General features: G+C 42.8%; 1 protein-coding gene across 1 annotated transcript in view; it reads right to left on the bottom strand.

The window, feature by feature from the left end:
- The window catches only part of LOC109906701 (zinc finger protein GLI2), an 82,106-nt gene extending 63,121 nt beyond the window's left edge, over nucleotides 1-18,985 (bottom strand). The window contains exons 1-2 of the mRNA XM_020504550.2: nucleotides 18,530-18,985; nucleotides 3,562-3,684 (exon numbers count right to left, since the gene is read on the bottom strand). Of these exons, the coding sequence (XP_020360139.1) occupies nucleotides 3,562-3,676 (115 nt within the window). The 5' untranslated portion in view covers nucleotides 3,677-3,684; nucleotides 18,530-18,985. The remainder of the gene's footprint in view (nucleotides 1-3,561; nucleotides 3,685-18,529) is intronic.
- Nucleotides 18,986-20,657: the final 1,672 nt, after the last annotated feature.

The raw sequence follows: 20,657 nt of genomic DNA, 5'->3' as shown, positions 1-20,657 counted from the left end.
GCAGCAACTACCCCCCCCCATCAACAGGACCAGACAGAGACCAGGCTGGTCGGTCGGTGCACCTGGGCCCCCATTTTAAACAAAGTGACTCCTACTTGAGATCCAATGTGAGCACGCGTCAACGCCACCCCCCATTTCCATAGACCTCTGGGATATGAGACCAGACCTGGGCTGCCTGCATGTTCACATCAAATAAATGACCGCTCCATGATAAATGGTTCTATTAGCAATCCAGATTGTTAAACTCTGATACAAAAGATGGGAGCGGCCCATTCATTTCACCCCCACCCTTCCGGTCTACACGCATAGAGCGCTTGTTTTTTACATTTTATTTTACGCGTAAATAACATATTAAAACTCTGCATTAGCCCTGTCCTCTGATAGAGAAGATATTGTTGTGAATAAATAACACAGACAGGAGAATAAAACAGGAGGGATTCTATAATGGAGCTGGTCGGCCATGTCTGGTCCTCTGAGGTGGGCCCGACTTAGCTGACAAGGATCCACCAGCCCGTAGTAAACTACACACTGACAATAAAGCTACAGCGCCGGGAACAAGAGGCGGTATATTACAATGGTCTACTTTTCATTCCAAAGCAGGAGGCGGTTCTGCTCGGGAATGTGCTTTTTAAGTTCAAGGACCTTGTCTCTTTTGGCTGCGCTCATACTGCATACTCACTTATCTGTGTCTGGCAAACAGGAATAATAATGCATGTTATTGAGATAAGTAATTGCCCTGTCTTGGTGTGCTGGCAGATTTTGAGACCTATGAAGCTGTAACTCGGTAAGCTGGTTCTACCCAGACTGGATTCTATTGGACTGAGGGTGTGAGTGTGTGGTGTTATTACGATTCAAATATGGACCGTGACACTATTCTAATGGTGATAGGGTAACAGAGTTATGGGAAGAGAGAGATGGATGTGGGTTTAACACCGCAGCTCCACTTTAGATCCGCAGCCAGGGAGGACAGAGAGAAACACAAGCCTGGAACACAGCACCAGGCAGAGACCCAGCAGAACCTGAGCCATTGCAGACCAGGGGAAAGCATAGTTATAGCAGGGCCGGGAGGAGACAGAGGGTGGGGTGGCACAGGGGGCTCTGCCTTGTTACCTCTCTCCAGGCCCCTTTGAAAGGGAAATCAACCTACTTTCAAGACCCTCTCTACGGGGCTGAGGGAGCTTATCCACAGAAGACGATTGGCCCAAACAGAAGGGCCTCTCTATCGCTCGCTGCGGCCGAGAGTATTTTTAACATATGACCTCAGCGTGTGTGAATTGGCTCCATTGAGGAAGGCATACTGAGATTAAATTAGAGAGGGTGATCACATTAACAGATTAGGATTTTCGGGTTCGTAGGCGATCAAACGTTTTCTTAATTGCCAGAAGGCTCAGGTCTGGAACCATGTTCCTTCACGACAAAAGAACCATTGTTCAGACATTCCAAGCTCCATATTAGAAATGCTTATTCATGGCCAGCCATATGATTTAAGTAATTGTAGAGTAATAAAAAATGAGTGAGTTAGCTGGAAATAAAATTGAATTGAATTAACGATATAGATGTCGACATGAAACAAGTTGTTGAAAACAAAGTCCCACTTGATTCATGTCCCATTTATAGTGTATGTAAAATACGTCCTAGATTGATTTAGCCTAATAAACAATTCATCTTTCATTTCTTAATAATGGCAGGCCACCAAGCCCTTCGTTAAATAATACAAATGTCACTAAATCACGAGTAGTATTACCATTTCAAAGGTAGCCATCAAATCTCTGTCAACCTGCACCTCTGTCAACCTGCATCTCTGTCAACCTGCATCTCTGTCAACCTGTATCTCCGTCAACCTGCATCTCTGTCAATCTCTAAAGGAAGGGCCATGTTGTCCACGGAGCTTTGCTCTACCAGCACTGTGATACTCTGGAGGTTAAGAACAAGGTCTTTCAACCTCATTATACTGGCCTTTCATCACACATTCACTGACATCTTTAAAACATGCATTCTCTGTCTGTCTGTCTCTACTCATCGCGGTGGACACTAGTCTTGAACGTCATTTCAAAGACAAAACTCTCCGTGTTATTAGTGTCCTCATACATGTGTATTAGTTGAAGTTGTCAGTGACATCTTGAAATGGGTCTAATTAACGAATTAGCTTTGGCCCTTCTGATAGGTTAAAGAATTAGGATTCACTCTGAATTAAATGAGGAGAAAAACGACTGGATTCTGTAGCAAGAATTCTTAGTACACATTTAAGACATCACAGAATCGCCCTTATAGACCCCTACTATTTGAACTCTTTGTCAACTCAAATTGTCTTTCCATATTCTCACGCAAAATCCTTCAATTATTGTTGGACTAACGGGCCGTGCTCTGCAAACTCCACAAGGCTATGAAAACAAACTTGAGGTCTATAGAAGGTTTCAAAAAAATTGGGTCTGATGTCAATCGTTAGGGACAAAAAAATGAATGGCCTATTTTTATCTTTGTTCTTCCTTAAACAATTAATGGATATTTCTTTATCATGGCAGGCCACCAAGCCCTTCATTAAATAGTAAAATTGTCACTAAATCACAAGAAGTTGTATTTCCATTTCAAAGGTAGCCGTCAATCTGTATCTCTGTCAATCTTTGAAGGAAGGGCCATGTCGCCCACTGCAACTCTACTCTACCAGACATTTTTAGTAATTTATCAGTGTGATACTCTGGAGGTAAGAACAAGGTCTTTCAACCTCATTATACTGGCCTTTCATCACACATTCACTGACATCTTTAAAACATGCATTCTCTCTCTGTCTCTCCCGGCCGCCCGATGAAAGAGGTACACTGCTACTTTTCATTAATTTCAACAAACACAGCCAATTGACCCTTCCCAGGCCAGCCCCATGTAGTTATACAAACCATTAATCAGAGATTATGCCCCCAAATCGAGCCACGTCACTGTCTTTAGTCTTTATGATCTTCTCCCCGTGACAGACACACTTGCACACACACACACACACACACACACACACACACACACACACACACACACACACACACACACACACACACACACACACACACACACACACACACACACACACACACACACACACACAGCTATGCTACAGTACCTGTTCAGTATTAATGATGCTCTTTAACAGGGCCCTGCGTTACATTACTGATTCCTATCAGCTCTACTGTAAGTCACCTCTGACTGCTCCAGGTGCTACAGGAAGAGCCTTATCGGGGACGATTAGAGCCCAGAGCAACTTCTCCCAAGACAGTGTTTTATCTTTGATATGTATAGTTCATGTGCATGTTCTCTCTCAAACCTCCTCCTTACCCCCGGGCCCAGTCAGTCTCTGTAAGTCCTTGGCTTGGTGTGACAGTCTTACAGTGTGAGCGGGAGTAAGGGATGCAGGGACCCTTTTCCTTACAGTAAAACCTGTGTCAGCAGGAGAAGTGCTCAAACCAACCTGGAGTCGAGGTGCACATAAGAATAGAGGCGGACCCTTATCCTTCCAGTAAAACTAAAACCGTTTCCTCCCTTCTTCTTTAAAAGTCATTGAAGAAAAGTGTACAGTACCTCTGGTGACAGCTGAAGGTGAGAGTTTCCTCGGGAGGTCAGTGAAGCCGTTTCCATCCAGACCAGAGCCTTTCTTCTCTGTGGTCGTCGGGGCAGAGGTCTCCATTCTGGACATCAGAAGCTCTGAAGGAAACGACATGAGGTGGCATTGTCATTATCATATCATCATATGACATGTATACATAGTAGGCCAGTGATATGTATACAGCAGGACACATTATACTGTAGGCCGCATCCTCTGAAGAGATCCACTGTTTTTTTGGAACACGTTTGAACATAAGGGTGTATTATTCTTCGCAAGCGAGGCTGAACAATCAGGTCAAATAGCGCTGATGAAAAGATCCACAGTTAAATAAACTTGGATGCCAGCCAGGCTAGTTTACGCCAAACCACCTTTGGAGACAGCAAACCGTAGCACGAATCACTGGGGTCCTGGAAGAAAGCAGCAACTCAAATGAGACTTCGCTCAGGACAAAACCACGACATGTTTGCACTGCAACCAAGGATAAGCGGCTAGGTTCAACAAAGGTAAACAAGCGGCGCGCTGCCTGCCAAGTCATTCTTCGTTTAGATGGCTGTTTGAGAGACAGTCAGATTTGCACACTGCAGGCTGGGCTCAGTTCAGTGGATGTTATAGTTTGCTAACACCTGCTTTACACAATATAGGCAAGATTTTTCCTTGAAGGTGTTGTAAAGTCTGGGCTTAGTGTATCTAGATCGTAATGGCTGTCTTATTAATAAGACTCCTGCCAAGACTACGTGTAAGTGGGGTATGTGGGGGGTATGTGGAGATGGGGGAGGAGGAGCAGTAAAACTGTCCCTCCTCTGAAGTGCTGCGACACATGGTCGTATCTTCCCCCAGCGTAGACTGGCCGGACAGACGGGAGGCAGAGGAGACAGAAGAGCCAGGGCTATGGGACGCTACAGGTGTCAGACACCACACTGACAGATGGAAACGAAGGTAAACAAATGACCAGGGGCACGCTTGATCTCTCCTGTTGGTCACCAGGGCCCTCTCCTCTCCCCTTTCCTCAACTCCTCTTGTTCTCTCCACTCCACTCCACTCCTTTACTCTCTCCTCCCCTCCCCTCGACTCCTCTTGTTCTCTCCTCTCCTCTCCTCCCCTCTCATCGACTCCTCTTGTTCTCTCCTCTCCTCTCCTGTCCTCTCTTCCCCTCTCCTCGACTCCTCTTGTCCTGTCCTCTCCTGTCCTGTCCTGTCCTCTCCTGTCCTGTCCTCTCCTGTGCTGTCCTGTCCTGTCCTCTCCTCTCCTGTCCTGTCCTCTCCTCTCCTCTCCTCTCCTCTCCTCTCCTCTCCTCTCCTCTCCTCTCCTCTCCTCTCCTCTCCTCTCCTCTCCTCTCCTCTCCTCTCCTCTCCTCTCCTCTCCTCTCCTCTCCTCTCCTCTCCTCTCCTCTCCTCTCCTCTCTCTTGTTCCATGACACTGATGAGGAGGGCATGTCAATAAGATCCACTGATCATTAAAAGGCTTTCAACGCTCCATGACACTAATCCACAACCTCACCTAAATGTGTGAATGGCACCTATTATTACTAGGGTGTAATGAATGACCAGAAGGAGGATGGAGCAGCTAAAATCTCTAGCCTGGCTGATGTTAACTAATGAAAACCAAAATACACCAAAGGACTGGCTGACAGGGACATGAATGAATGACACTACACTAGTGCTCTCATGTGCCACATTTACCACCTTCCCCACAAAGCAGTGTCAGTGGAGAAAAAGGGCCCCTGGCCCCCCACACTTGCAAGACTGTCTCAAAGAGACACCACAGTAGACAAGACAAGACAGTAGACAAAGCTGTCCATCAGGCCTTTACCTCCTGCCAACCCTCCCAGCTTGTTCAAGAGGCAGTAAACTGTACTTTAACAATGTAGACCTACAAACTCACTGTCTGTCCAGTCTGTTTCACTGTTTCCCATTGTCAACTGTTTGTGACTCAGTCTGTGAAAACTAAATGGGTTCTCAAGAATGGCACAAAAAGTTCAGTTCATGTCAAGTGTGTGTGTTTGTGCATGTGTGTGCGTGTGTGTGTGTGTGTCTTTGTGTCAAGATATGAATGTCTTATCTTTGAGAGTCGTGGCTAAATCTGTTGATGGTAGAAACAATAAACCATACCTTTATTAAAGTTGAAAAGCTAAATAAATGTGAGGGAATAGACGAGTATTATTTTAGTAGCTAGGAGATGGTTAATTACCATGATAATAAACCCAGCAGTAGATTTAGATACACAGCTGTGAGAAATAATGAACTTCTACCTCCTATAGTTAACCGCCATTACCTTTAAACACGACACACAATGATCCATTTAACCATGAAAATCGAACAATGCAAGGCCTAACAAAAAGGTTATTTATGACAGAAGAACAGCAACTCCTCAAACTACTTTCCCGTTCAGCCTCTGTCTTTGTGTTGAAACCCATGCCTGTTTGTTTTAGCACCTCGGTCTTGAACTGATGTTCCCTCCAATACAGTTCAGCTCTCATTTCCTTTCAGGATCTCTGAGAAGAGAAGAAGCTCAAGCAATTTTGTACAGAGTATATCCCATGTGTCTCTAAACCCCCACCCTACTAGATCTACAAAGGTAAAGATTTAATGCGCTGTGTTCTGTTCCTACTCTTCAACTATTGTACAGTTGAAGTCTGAAGTTTACATACACCTTAGCCAAATACATTTAAACTCAGTTTTTCACAATTCCTGACATTTGATCCTAGTAAAAATTCCCTGTCTTAGGTCAGTTAGGATCACCACTTTATTTTAAGAATGTGAAATGTCAGAATAATAGTAGAGAGAATAATTTAGTTCAGCTTCTATTTCTTTCATCACATTTCCAGTGGGTCAAAAATGTACATACACTCAAATAGTATTTGGTAGCATTGCCTTTAAATGGTTTAACTTGGGTCAAACGTTTCAGGTAGCCTTCCACAAGCTTCCCACAATAAGTTGGGTGAATTTTGGTGTGTAAATGAGTCAGGTTTGCAGGCCTCCTTGCTCGTACATGCTTTTTCAGTTCTGCACACACATTTTCTATGGGATTGAGGTCAGGGCTTTGTGATGGCGACTCCAATACCTGGACTTTGTTGTCCTTAAGCCATTTTGCCACAACTTTGGAAGTATACTTGGGGCCATTGTCCATTTGGAAGACCCATTTGCAACCAAGCTTTAACTTCCTGACTGATATCTTGAGATGTTGCTTCAATATATCCACATAATAACTTAATAATAATAATGATAACTTCACATAATAACTTCCTCATGATGCCATCTATTTTGTGAAGTGCACCAGTCCCTCCTGCAGCAAAGCACCCCCACAACATGATGCTGCCACCCCCGTGCTTCACAGTTGGGATGGTGTTCTTCGGCTTGCAAGCCTCCCCCTTTTTCCTCCTAACATAACGATGGTCATTATGGCCAAACAGTTCTATATTTGTTTCATCAGACCAGAGGACATTTCTCCAAAAAGTACAATCTTTGTCCCCATGTGCAGTTGCAAACCGTAGTCTGGCTTTTTATGCGGTTTTGGAACAGTGGCTTCTTCCTTGCTGAGCGGCCTTTCAGGTTATGTCGATATAGGACTTGTTTTACTGTGGATATAGATACTTTTGTACCTGTTTCCTCAAGGTCCTTTGCTGTTGTTCTGGGATTGATTTGCACTTTTCACACCAAAGTACGTTCATCTCTAGGAGACAGAACGTGTCTCCTTCCTGAGCGGTCTGACGGCTGTGTGGTCCCATGGTGTTTATACTTGCGTACTATTGTTTGTACAGATGAACGTGGTACCTTCAGGCATTTGGAAATTTGCTCCCAAGGATGAACCAGACTTGTGGTGGTCTACAACTTTTTTCTGAGGTCTTGGCTGATTTCTTTTAATTTCCCCATGATGTCAAGCAAAGAGGCACTGAGTTTGAAGGTAGGCCTTGAAATACATGCACAGGTACACCTCCAATTGACTCAAATTAGGTCAATTAGCCTATCAGAAGCTTCTAAAGCCATGACATAATTTTCTGGAATTTTCCAAGCTGTTTAAGTCAACTTAGTGTATGTAAACTTCTGACCCACTGGAATTGTGATACAGTGAATTATAAGTGAAATAATCTGTTTGTAAACAATTGTTGGAAAAATGACTTGTGTCATGCACAAAGTAGATGTCCTAACTGACTTGCCAAAACTATAGTTTGTTAACAAGAAATTTGTGGAGTGGTTGAAAAACTAATTTTAATGACTTACCTACATGTATGTAAACTTCAGACTTCAACTGTGTATTTAACATGGCCTCGGTACTTATGAGTCATTGTAGTTTCAAGTCATTGAAGCGTAATAATCGGGAAACTGTCTGAATAAGATTGGAATGGAAAGATGTTCCTCATCCCTAAGAGACTGAGAAGTGATTGAGTACAGTTATCTAGTTAACCAACTGTCCAGTCCACTTCATGTGTGCAAACTCCAGTAGGCAAAACACAGCTTCAACCCTCATAGCTAAACCAATGGGGACATTCCTCTTGTTGTTCTAATCCTCCTTTCACTAACAAGGTCTTAATTCCAAGAGCAGATATGAACTAAATGTAACAGTATAACTTTAGACCGTCCCCTTGCCCATACCCGGGCGCGAACCAGGGACCCTTTGCACACATCAACAACAGTCACCCACGAAGCATCGTTACCCATCGCTGCACAAAAGCCACGGCCCTTGCAGAGCAAGGGGAACTACTACTTCAAGGTCTCAGAGCGAGTGACGTCACCGATTGAAACGCTATTTAGCGCGCACCACCGCTACCTAAGCTAGCCGTTTCACATCTGTTACATAAACATTAGCCATGATCGTTAGACCGTTAGCCATAGTTGTATGAAAAAGAGTCTTGGACAAAAAGTATTGTATCATATGGTTAATTATGAGCAACAAAAATATCTGGGTGTATTAACTGTCGTTCTGAGTTACTCTGACATACATGTATTTTTCTTGTGAGAAACCCAGAATAAAACCTAGGATTTAAAATGGCCGTGAGAGAGAAGGGTATTCCCAGTGTTTTGAAAAATGAATGTCTCTGCATTCCAGGTGCTGGTTTCCTGCTTTACCGGAGCAGAGTGCAGTTTGGCACATCACAGAGTATTACTTACAGCTTCCCGCAAACCATCACCACGCTTAGTTATTACACCGCGAGCTGTCAGCCAAACAAATGGCGGTGACTGAACACTGAAAGGTCACGGTGGTGCAGTAAAATCACAGAGCAGAGTCAGGCCCACTACCGAGCCTCTCTCTGAAGGGACTGAAGCCCGGGCGTCGGGCACTTTCTTGAATTTATGGTTACGTGTCCCCCCCTTCTGAAAAATGTTACATCTCGTAAAAGCAGCCCACATACTGTTTATGAATATTGGCACAAGTAGGGAGATCACTTGTGGTGGCGTTTGAATAAGAAGAATCTTTACTATTTGGCTCGCTGTATGTTTGCAACGTAGACTATATGCAGAAAATGTTCAAGTTTAAATGGGGTTGTTGTGTCTAACAATGGAGACCAAACCATTTGAATAGGTGAAATCCCCTCTCAAAAGGCCCACCAAGGATCTTCTGAGAACACTCTCTGAGGAGTGTAGTAGTCACTGGATGAGTCTCTAGCCTAGAAACGTTTCATTACAACAAGGGCTTTCACAGACACAAGAGCAATGGCGTGTATTCATGGATGCCAAGGGAAGCCGGGCATCCCCCAAAACATTTACCATGACATTTTTTTTGAAAACCCACCATTAAATAATGTATATTTTGTCTCTCCGTGTTTCATAGTATTCCTTCAATTTGCAAGAGGCTGAATGTATCTCACCAGAGAAAGCATCCGGGTGAGCGAAACAGCGGCCCTCTGTCTCTGTACGTGTAGGCCATCTATCTGATGCTGTCTGGTCAAAAAGAGTAGGACATTGTTGCCACCCGTAGCATTGAATTCAAGGGAAGCCAGCGAGCATTCGGCCTCCCTTGATAAAAAGAAGTTATAATAATAGCCAACCAGCGTTGAACTAAATTGAGAGGTCAAACGTGAATGGTCCTGGCAAAAAAATAAAAACACACAAAAAAGTGTCAAGGGAAGCCAGTTTGGTTTTGGCTTCACTCCAATCACATCACATCGAGAGCATACGTCATTGACAGAATCAACTTGAATTGTTGCATCTTGTTGCGTTGTTGTCCAGTGGCTAGCTAGCTAGCTAAAATTGGCCCTTTCTGGGCCTCCCGGGTGGCGCAGTGGTTAAGGGTGCTGTACTGCAGCGCCAGCTGTGCCATCAGAGACTCTCGATTCGCGCCCAGGCTCTGTTGTAACCGGCCGCGACCGGGAGGTCCATGGGGCGATGCACAATTGGCCTAGCGTCGTCCGGGTTAGGGAGGGCTTGGTCGGTAGGGATGTCCTTGTCTCATCGCACACCAGTGACTCCTGTGGTGGGCCGGGTGCAGTGCGCGCTAGCCAAGGTTGCCAGGTGCAAGGTGTTTCCTCTGACACATTGGTGCGGCTGGCTTCCGGGTTGGATGCGCGCTGTGTTAAGAAGCAGTGCGGCTAGGTTGGGTTGTGTATCGGAGGACGCATGACTTTCAACCTTTGTCTCTCCCGAGCCCGTACGGGAGTTGTAGCGATGAGACAAGATAGTAGCTACTACAACAATTGGACACCATGAAATTTGGGAGAAAAAGGGGTAAAAAAAAAAAGTTGGCCCTTTCTAAATTAGTCATGGATAGGGATTTGAACTTATGGTTTTACTTAATTCTCAATACTGGCCAATTATTATAACATTTATTCTGATATTGTGCCCCTGGAACAAAAAAATACATGGTAGAGTCACAGATCGTTCCATGAACATGAAAGAGAGGAGGATGGTATTGGCATTTCTCTACATGTAGGGTAAGTCAACGTGTTTTTTCTACTTGACAACACACACACACACACACACACACACAAACAAACACATAGAAATCAGAACCATGGACAGCCACATCATATTTAGCTTACATTGATTGGACTAAATAGGTTTTGGTATATTTTAGATGTCACTGTATTAGACTAAGCATAGGTGATTTGATGGTGTTGAAATGTTGAAGTTGAAATGGTGCTGGAATAGTGGCGGCGGCTCATGTTTTCTTTGCAACTTGCCGTAACTCTCCATGGTTCTAAATCAATAGTTGTTTAGTCGTCCGAAAATTTCAAAAACATAAACTTACTCGAACGGTCATGTAACTGTTTGTGGAATTCACCGAAAAGAGGTTGCTCTCCGGTTATGTGATGAAACACAGGTGTGGTTGAATTTATTCTGCCACTGTGTCTTATTACTGTCTCAGCCTTAGGCCTATATATCACGGTGTCAAGGCATATGACCTAACAGGTTATAGAGCAAACAACACAATTATCACAACACATACAGTAAGTTGTAATATGGCTTTTTTCCCTGGCTTGGCTTCCCCGGTGACTTTACCCACGCACCGCTACCGCATAAGAGCAGACCGGAGCCTGGGAATCCATACTGAATCACGCTATTCACTATCACACAATACATATCATGATTATTTCACTTCAATTGGTGTTTCACTTCAATTAGTGAAGTGAAACAATAGAGAAACGAAGCATGATTCATTTAAGAATCCTAAAAGTCACAGTCCTCATGCCGAGAATGGCTGAGACTGAGTGGTCCTGAGGGGCAGTGATGCTCCTCTCTCTCTCTCTCTGTCTCTCTCTCTCTCTCTCTCTCTGTCTCTCTCTCTGTCTCTCTCTCTCTCTCTCTCTCTCTCTATAGGATCAGGACAGACGAAGCAGAGAGGAGGCGAGACGAAGAGAGGAGCCCCGTGGATAAGAACCCATCCCCTGCCTGTAAGTATAGTATCCTGTGGGCGATCTCTTCAGGTCCTGGCAATGTCGTACAGATGTTGAGCTTACGGCTCCAACTCCACTTCATAGGAGAAACCACCTACTAGAGGATTTAGCCTGTCACCGTGACTCAGCCCAAAGAATGACTGCTCCTCTCTCGTCTGCTAGAGATAGAGGCCTCTTCAGGCAAAGGAGGAGGAGGCACTCGCATGACTAACACAGATTCACTGTAGCAAACAGGGCTCGCTCCGCTATGTGTATTGCCCAGAGCAACGAGGGTTGCGCCCTGGGCCTTCATATCCCTGAGCAACAGTGAAGTGGCATGTGGGCATTGATTAACCACTTGGTATCACCACTGCCTTTGCATCCAGAGGCCAAATGGTGTGTTAAACCGTGTTACACACCTCATGTTTTACAGCCACAGTTTGGACTCCTTCAGTCATCTCTGCTGTTGGCAGCTGAGGCTCTAAAAGGGTGAGTAACTGTTCATCACTAAAACGTCACCCTGATCAGCAACGCCCTGATCTCCCTATTTAGCACAACATTAACCTCTTAACCAACCAGTAAGCTCCTGCTCAGAGGAAACTGTCGCCATGACAGGGAAACACCACAGCCAGAGGGATCTCTTCAAACACCCTTAAGCCCTGGCTGTAACCAGTCCACCAGCCACAGCTGCCAAACAGCAGCATAACAGAGTGAAACACATACAGCTCACCTTAAAATCCATGCAGTACTAATGGCTACTGACACAGTTTCTCTGGTGCTCAGTGTGAAGGCATGAGGGCCCACAGGATGAAGACTGCTACTGCCCCTGACAGTCCTTGGCTGCGTCCCAAGTGAGACCCTACTCCCGATATAGTGCACTACCCTATGGGCCCTGGTCAAAAGTAGTAAATAGGGAATAGGGCGCCCCTTTAGGACGCAGTCCTTGCCTTCTACAGGGAGGAGCGAGGCCTCATAGGGCCCACGGAGAGCCCCAACCAGATCCTGACCCTGCGCCTGATTGTAGGAGCTGGGAGCTGAGTGTGCTGCCTTGTGGGGAGAAGATGGTAAAGGGGATTGATTGCTAAGGGATAACACATGGGCTGGGTGTATACCACATGTAAGACAAGCCCTGTCCTGGGTTCTCTAGTCTGTCAGTAAGGAGTCTGTGGCTTGGCAGCGTTTCAGCTCTTTTCCAATGTCATCACTTGTCGCCCTGATCTAATACAGAACCCATACAGGCAGGATTTGGGTTGCCTGCTTTGAAGCTATTCAGCGCTGACAAATAAGTTATCACATCTCAAGTTTCTTCCCTTGCCATGGCCAAATCATGAATGCACTTCTTTATGCAAAATCAAAACGACCCCTTACCCTCTGACACCATTCAAAGTCCACTGATTGCCTGGCACCACTCACTGGTTTTAGGCTGCATTTGAAATGGTTGGTGTTGTTGATTCTGATTACTTATTTTCACTGCACGAGGACATTTCTATTACTGATATCTGTCTCTCTCTCTCACACACACACACACACACACACACACACACACACACACACACACACACACACACACACACACACACACACACACACACACACACACACACACACACACACACACACACTCCCTGTTGCTGTCAAAAGGAGTGAGGAGAGATCATCAGGGTTATAGCGTCCCTTCAGGAATGAATTAACTGGTGAATCAAAGCAGAGCCATAGTAACTAAGAGTCACTCTACATTAAATACAGTACTGAGGAGCAGAGGATGAGAGGAGGAGAGAGGCCCATGTCCCCTGTGGCCCTCTGGTCCGGACCTTTGATTTCTTGTGTGTGTGTGTGTGTGTGTGTGTGTGTGTGTGTGTGTGTGTGTGTGTGTGTGTGTGTGTGTGTGTGTGTGTGTGTGTGTGTGTGTGTGTGTGTGTGTGTAATCTGTGATGCCATTGCACGAAACGGAGCTCTGTTTTCATCATGTATAATTGCATTTGTGTTAAAATAGATTTTTCTGCATATGATACAGTATCTTAGTATGAGGGGCACAACTGGTTGGGATTGATTAATAACAATTAGAATCTAGATTATGCAAAAACAAAGATATGTGAGAGAGAGGGAGAGAGAGAGAGAGAGAGAGAGAGAGAGAGAGCGAGAGAAAGCAAAAGAGAGAACGAGAGAGAGAGAAAAATAAGAGTAAGAGAAAGAGAAAGAAAGAAAGAAAGAAAGAAAGAGGGAGAGAAAGAGAGAGAAATAGAGTATATGGAGAGAGAGAGAGAGGCTCAGTGAGCACAGCCTTGCCATTGAGAAGGGTAGACACAGGAAAACCTGGCTCCCTGTAGAGGAAACCTGAGACAGAGCTGCATTTCCTGACAAAATGTCAAAAATATAAAACAATTAGAGAGTGTAATTTCCCCAAATTTGAAACTCTAATTCAAGGTTTCAAAGACCTCTGTGATGAGGGTAGGCTACCAGTCCTGTTGGGGGAGGACGCAGAGACCGGTGGGTTGGCAGCGCACTACATTGCTGCCAGCCATAAGATGAGGGACAGTGTCTGACAGACCAATCAACCTGCACATGTACTCTACTGTATACTTATTGTTATTGTTCAGTGTATAGTTATTTTGACCCTTGGATATATTGTTGTTACTGTTGTTATTGTTGTTATTGTTGTTATTGTTGTTCCCGTTGACAATTTTGATTCTTATTATTTTCATATTGTAAATAGCAAAGGTAAGCTTTGGCAATATGTACATTGTTACGTCATGCCAATAAAGCAAATTTAATTGAAATTGAGAGAAGGAGAGAGAGAGAGAGGGAGAGAGAGAGAGAGAGAGAGAGAGAGAGAGAGAGAATATAGAGGCAGTCTGATCGAAAGAAATTAAATAAGTATGACCTGTAGATATATACAGTGATTGAGCTGAGACTCTTAAAATCTCAAATTTGAATGTGTTGTTAAGATGGTCTTATAATGCAAGATACATCCCAGCTAGCACATTTGATTCCTTGGAAGTTGTGGGAACGTACATTTTTGGTTTTCCATTGATTCTGGGAATGAAACCATAAGTTTCCTGACTGGTAAAAGTGAACGTTTTTTAAATGTTCTGAGAACAGAAGTAAAAATTTGGCCTGTTCTGGGAGAGTACATTTTTAGGTTGCAGGGAAGTTCTTGGAACATTTTACGGTGGTTCCCTGAAGGTTTTCCTGGGAGGTTTTATTCATGTTCTGAGAACGAATATTATTGGTTATTTGAAGATAATCATTTAATGTTCTTAGAAGATGTTTCTATAAGACTTAAAAATACTGCTAACTTGAGCTAACAGTTTTGATCTCCGACAGAAATGAATCTGCTTAAGTATTAATCATGCAAACACATGTATTTTGTTTTATTGTGGAACGGTTTCAGGGAGATTCGAACCTATAATCTTCAGCTAGCATGCCATGTGTTTTTTTTTTACTCATACAGAGCTGGTCATTTTTGTCTATTCAAACAGACCTCATTTCAAAGGAAACAAGCACTTATAAGATCAAGAGTGGCCAATTAGTGGGCGTGGCCAACACTCCTGAACACATTTAACAAGATAGAGGATAGAGAGAGATTTGTTTACGCTGAGAACGGAAAGTAAATGTTTTAAATAACATTCTTAGAACGTTCTTTGAATGATACTAACGTTTTCTTGTGGTTTTCATGTAACATTTTCTAAATGTTCTGAGACCACGACTTTAAATAAAACCACGACGAAACCTATAGAAATCGTTATGCTGAATTACTCAAATTGCCGCACAGGAATGTTCTCGGAACAATTTGAGAACATTACTTAAATAGAACCATAAGGAAACACGTAAGAAAAGTTATGCTGAAGTACTGAAATTCACACCTAAGAAACATGATTGTTATGCACTAGCTGGGCACCCTGCACCATTCCCAGAACATTGTGGGAAGGTTGTACGCAAAATAACCATAGGACAACCACACTCTCACCAAGCTCTAATAAACATATGGTTCTCAGAACGTTATGTGCCGGCTGGGATATTGGCCTCTTTTTTTTAATAACTTTTTTTCAAATGAAAGAAAACTGATATTAGACAAGGCAGTGTAACGAGCTGATAAATAGTTGATGGAGGCGAAGTTAAACAATGGAATTAAACAAGGTTTGATTAATATTCAAATTCCCTCCAAAGATAGCAATTGGTTTGACCTGAGCCAGATGTGATGTGGTGTTGAGAGGAATAGTACAACAATGTTCACGTTTTTGTCTGAGCCAAAGCTGTAGAAACAGCCAAGCTGGATAACGGTATAATACCATTTACACGAAGGTGAAAATTCATGGTATTAAAACTGACAGTTTCAAACTTTGCGGTCAGAGTTTTCCCTCTGAAACAGAGGAAAGCATAGTTTACACAACCTGACAAAATCGACTCACTTCACATGATGTAATCCATAAGGACTGTGCCATAAGAAATATGTGAGGTGAGCCACTGTTTTTTAGTGGTTCTAGTGTTGTCCCCTTAGGACAGAGACAGTTAATGCTGCCTTTGTCGATAGAGCCATAGTGCACACACACACACACACACACACACACACACACACACACACACACACACACACACACACACACACACACACACACACACACACACACACACACACACACACACACACACACATACACACACACACACACACACACACACACACACACACACACACACACACACACACACACACACACACACACACACACACACACACACACACACATACACACACACACAGCCTCCAGGGCAGACTGCTGTGGTCAGGGGCCTCTCTGAACAAACCAAAATATTAGTTTTATGGAGGGTATGGCAGCAATTACTACTCTTTGCTGTGTGGGAAGAAGGGAACCTCTGAGAGAGAGAGAGGGAGAGAGAGAGAGAGAGGGGAGGGGAGAGAGAGGGGAGGGGAGAGTAAGTAAGTATTTCACTGTTAGTCTACACCTGTTGTTTACGAAGCATGTGACAAATAACATTTCATTTGATTTGAGAGAGGGATGGGGTTAGTCATGTGATGTGATTTAGTGTAGTTTGATTGTAAATTCCCACTTCTTAACAGTTGGACATCAGATAGCATTTAACATTTGAATAAAATTAACGATAACCATATATACTGTAGGTATCTCAGAGTAATTTCTCATCTTTTCAAACAGGCAGAAATAAGAATAAGGTAGCATCCAATTGGAAAGCTTATTTCACTACAAGGTAATGCAAACGGTTTAAGCCTTAACCAACCTGTTATTTCTAGTGTTTAGCCAGTGGCATTTCCTTTCCCCTGCCTGAATGACTTCCTAGGCCAGATAGTTTAATTGGTGCTGTGTTCTTGTTTATGGGGATAAGATACTTTTCGATCCTCTCAGTTGGGAGTTTGACAAATTTTTCATCCAGGCATCTCCCCTGCTCCTCGCTCTCTCCTGAATACTAGACTCAACTTCTATTCCACTTTTTCAAACACTTAAGAAACCAGGAAGTCCCTCTCTTTTTGTCTGCGTTCTCTGGAGAAGAGAAAAGCTAGCAGAATCAATAAAGGCATTCGTGGAATGGGCCAGCGGTGTGAAAACGTCTGCAGAATGGCTCTGCTTGGTGAGTGTCCATGTCCCAAATGACACCATATTCCCTATCCAGTGCACTGCTTTTGACCAGGGCTGGATACGATGCCATTTGAGAGGCTGAGATGAAAGTGGGGGTAGGTTGATGACCGCAGCCCCAAGCCTCAGTCCCCTTTGAATATTGTGAAAGGCCCATCATTTCTTTAAACCTTTTCAACTCTTCGCTGCCTGACTGCTGGAACTCTTCATTCTGCACAATAGAAAATGCCCTAAAACTTTTTTTCTAGTGCAAATGAACTAAACCAACCAACAGGACATTCACGTAAAAACACACACATGTCCCAGGCCCGAACCAACTCTGTTTGGAAACAGAGAGTGGTAACATATTAGAGGAAGGTATTGATTTATTTAGAACCTTTTTTGATATTACTCATCTTCCTACATTTTGATTATAATGCTTATCTCTATTAACAAGCACCCCATAGCTTATTTTCTCTCAAATAAAAACAAGACTATTAGCAAATGCATCTTCAAATGTTGTTTCATGTTTTGATTGTAATTTATTCACACATTAATAACACACCAGGGAAACATTAACAATGAATATTAATTGCAGCCATTGAAATGCACAGCAATGTAGATTTTCTGCATTGAGTGTGACTGCTAATGACTCTCAGTAGCAAACACACACATTTTCTGCTAGTTGGATACCTTTCAGATTCAGGGGATTTAGGAAGGGTATCTTTCAATCAAGTAGGCTAAAGTCACGAAAGCTCAAGTTAAAGCTAGAATCATTCATTGAAACGATAACAAAGCGAACATCCAGACTCTGTTTTGGTAAAAAGCTGAGGGATGGGCCTGGAGACATGTAACCACGCTCAAATTCATATACACAGCTATGGATGCAAGGACTGACCATCCATGATGTCAAAATTATAGTTTGAACCATGTTCTGAGGTTTTACAGCGTTTGTTTACATTTACATGATTTACAAATATAAGGACTAAATATTGGACTAAAACAAGCTTATATTTGGGGTTATGATGGGGTACGACAGTTGAACTAAATTTATATTCTTCAAAAATCAATGGGTATATCATAAAAAAATATATAAGTACATTTTTTTATGTAGCAATGAAGGATTCTCGCTATGCAACCATAGGGCTATGATGTCTCGTGCACAGCTCTGAGCGCATCTACTAACAAATAGATCAAGTTGCAGCGCAGCGTTTGTGACATTCCAATGCGAAGTCAGTTAAGTTGAAAGTGGAGATGTTTCAAGTAACTCCGAATGGGACGTTTTGTCTATATCTATATGATTCATGTTCACACTTTTCATAGTTTTGTATTTATTCTGTATGGTCAACATTCCAAAGAAAACGCTATTTTAATAGGTTACGATTTAAATACCCTTTTAGGCAATTCAAAGTAACAATTTCAAATTTGCACTGAAATGAATATTTCAAATGATTGACTAGCCTATTCACAATAAGAATAATATTCTAATAATGAATAAGAAATTTGATTTCCAGAGTTCATCATCACATGCATGTCCAGTCCACCTACCTCAGTGGTGATGCCTGTGGTCGGTATGGTCTGACCCGGTGCGTCTCCCTCGGTTCTGTTTGCCCACTAGTTCTGTACAAGCAACGCGATCGAAGATTACCGTTAGGTCAAACTTTCTCGGTCAAAAAGCAAGAAGTAACAAACTCCTTCCAATGCAAGGATGAAATCCATAAGTTATATTCTAGTAGCCTAAACACGATCAAGACTAACTACATTCCTCTTCCCAACTTCTCATAAAGTTCACCGTAAGACTTTATGTGTGTCGACTTTTTTACAATCCATCACCGAGAATAAACGAAACAAGTTTTTGAAATCGATCCTCCCTTACTAAGGAAACATTGCACGATATGGAACTTTGTAGCCTGAAGAGGTGTAAAAGGTTTGAGGGTGGTTCGTTCTTCGTCAGAAATGTGGTATTGAGACGCCAGGCTGGTATGTTTTCAATCTGGTTCTCTCTCTCCCCCCTCTCTCTCTTCTCTCACTCTTCGCTAGCTCTCTGGTGAGTATTACCATTTGCTGTACCAGATGGGCCGGGCTAGCCAAACCAACTAAGGCTCAAGGTTTAGGGAAAAGTTGTGTAAAGTTTCACCATTGTTTAATATTAAGAGTTTGACCTGCATCCAAGCCCATAAGGTTTTAGTGTCTCAGCCAATTAAAATAGACATGTTTAAAATATACTTATACGTATATAATTAAAACATATTAGACTAGGGTTTGTATGTGTAGGATATTGTATGTGTAGATATGACTTAAAAATACGAAATAATTGCATAATATTAACACTACATTTGGATAAATGAACAAACTTCAGTCATTTTGTGTGCTGAAATGTATGCAATGTTTTTTTTAATCGTCAACAGTAAACAACCAACGTCCTTACCACCCGAATTCCAGCCCTTCTTATTACCTCGAAGTGCAGACACTGAAACGTGTGTAGCCCCATTTAACGATTCATTCAATTAATTACATAAATTATAACAAATATGATCATTAATGCCTATTTGGAATATTGGAGCCAAGAAACAAAAAACTGCCATAACAAGATAATTACCCTAATGTATGCCATAGGTATTTAGTCTTACTATCATTTATTAATAATGTATTCATTTTGACAATCATATCCATCCACGGCATGTTGTCTATCCCAATTCTCTAGAGCACCTGTGATTGGATTATGTTTTTTGTTGAGCAGTTATTAATCAATCGAACTAAAGATATTGGACATTTGGAGAATATAGGCTTATGTAATTTCTAGAATTGATTCTAACTCAAATTGTATGATGTCCATCCCTTCTTAGAGCATTGAAATGTTATTATTTACATGGCAGAACTGTATTTGTTGTGTATTGGCCTGGTGGTCATTGACATATTTTCCAGTAACTGCCGTGATTGCTGCAGACAGCACAGAACGGGCCCTTTTCCTGTCTAACCATTCAGACGAGTTCCAGTCTCAAATTCAGTCAGTGTTCCAAAAACAAGCATACAGGTAGGCCTACGGTCTGTCACTTTATTTAACAAGGCAAGTCCGTTAAGAACACATTCTTATTTACAGTGACAACCTACCGGGGAACAGTGGGTTAACTGCCTTGTTCAGGTGCAGAACGACAGCTTTTTGTTGTTGTTGTTAGCTTGGGGATTCGATCCAGCAACCTTTCGGTTACTGGCGCGGCGCAACGCTCTAACCCCTAGGCTACCTTCATACCGCATTCTTTAAAAACATATATTAATATATTAACCAATTAATATATTTAACCAATAGTCCAGTAGCAAAGCTGAATATGGTCATTTCATATAAAACAATGACATCTAGTGGAACGATGGATAACTTGCATGGACAAAGACATTTAGAGAGCTGTCAATAGGTCTGTCTACCTTAGGCAATTAGAGCCTCCGTAGTTTACAGTGCAGAACATTTGAAATCAAATGCAATGTATTCTAAGTAACCCCATCCATCATGGTAGAGATCGGTGCATTCTACAATCCACAGCGCCTACTTTAGAACTCATATAGAGGCCATAGCAGTGCACTGTGTGTCCATGACTGTTTTTAAAGGTTTGTTCACCAAGTACCAAGGGACTTGTTCTTGTGCCAGAAGGTCGTAAAGACAGGAATTTTAATGAGTATCTTG

This window comes from Oncorhynchus kisutch, linkage group LG16 (assembly GCF_002021735.2).
Source record: "Oncorhynchus kisutch isolate 150728-3 linkage group LG16, Okis_V2, whole genome shotgun sequence".
NCBI classification, from domain to species: Eukaryota; Metazoa; Chordata; class Actinopteri; order Salmoniformes; family Salmonidae; genus Oncorhynchus; species Oncorhynchus kisutch.
The sequence above is the reverse complement of the archived record's forward strand: the minus strand, read 5'-3'. Positions and strand labels throughout refer to the sequence as shown.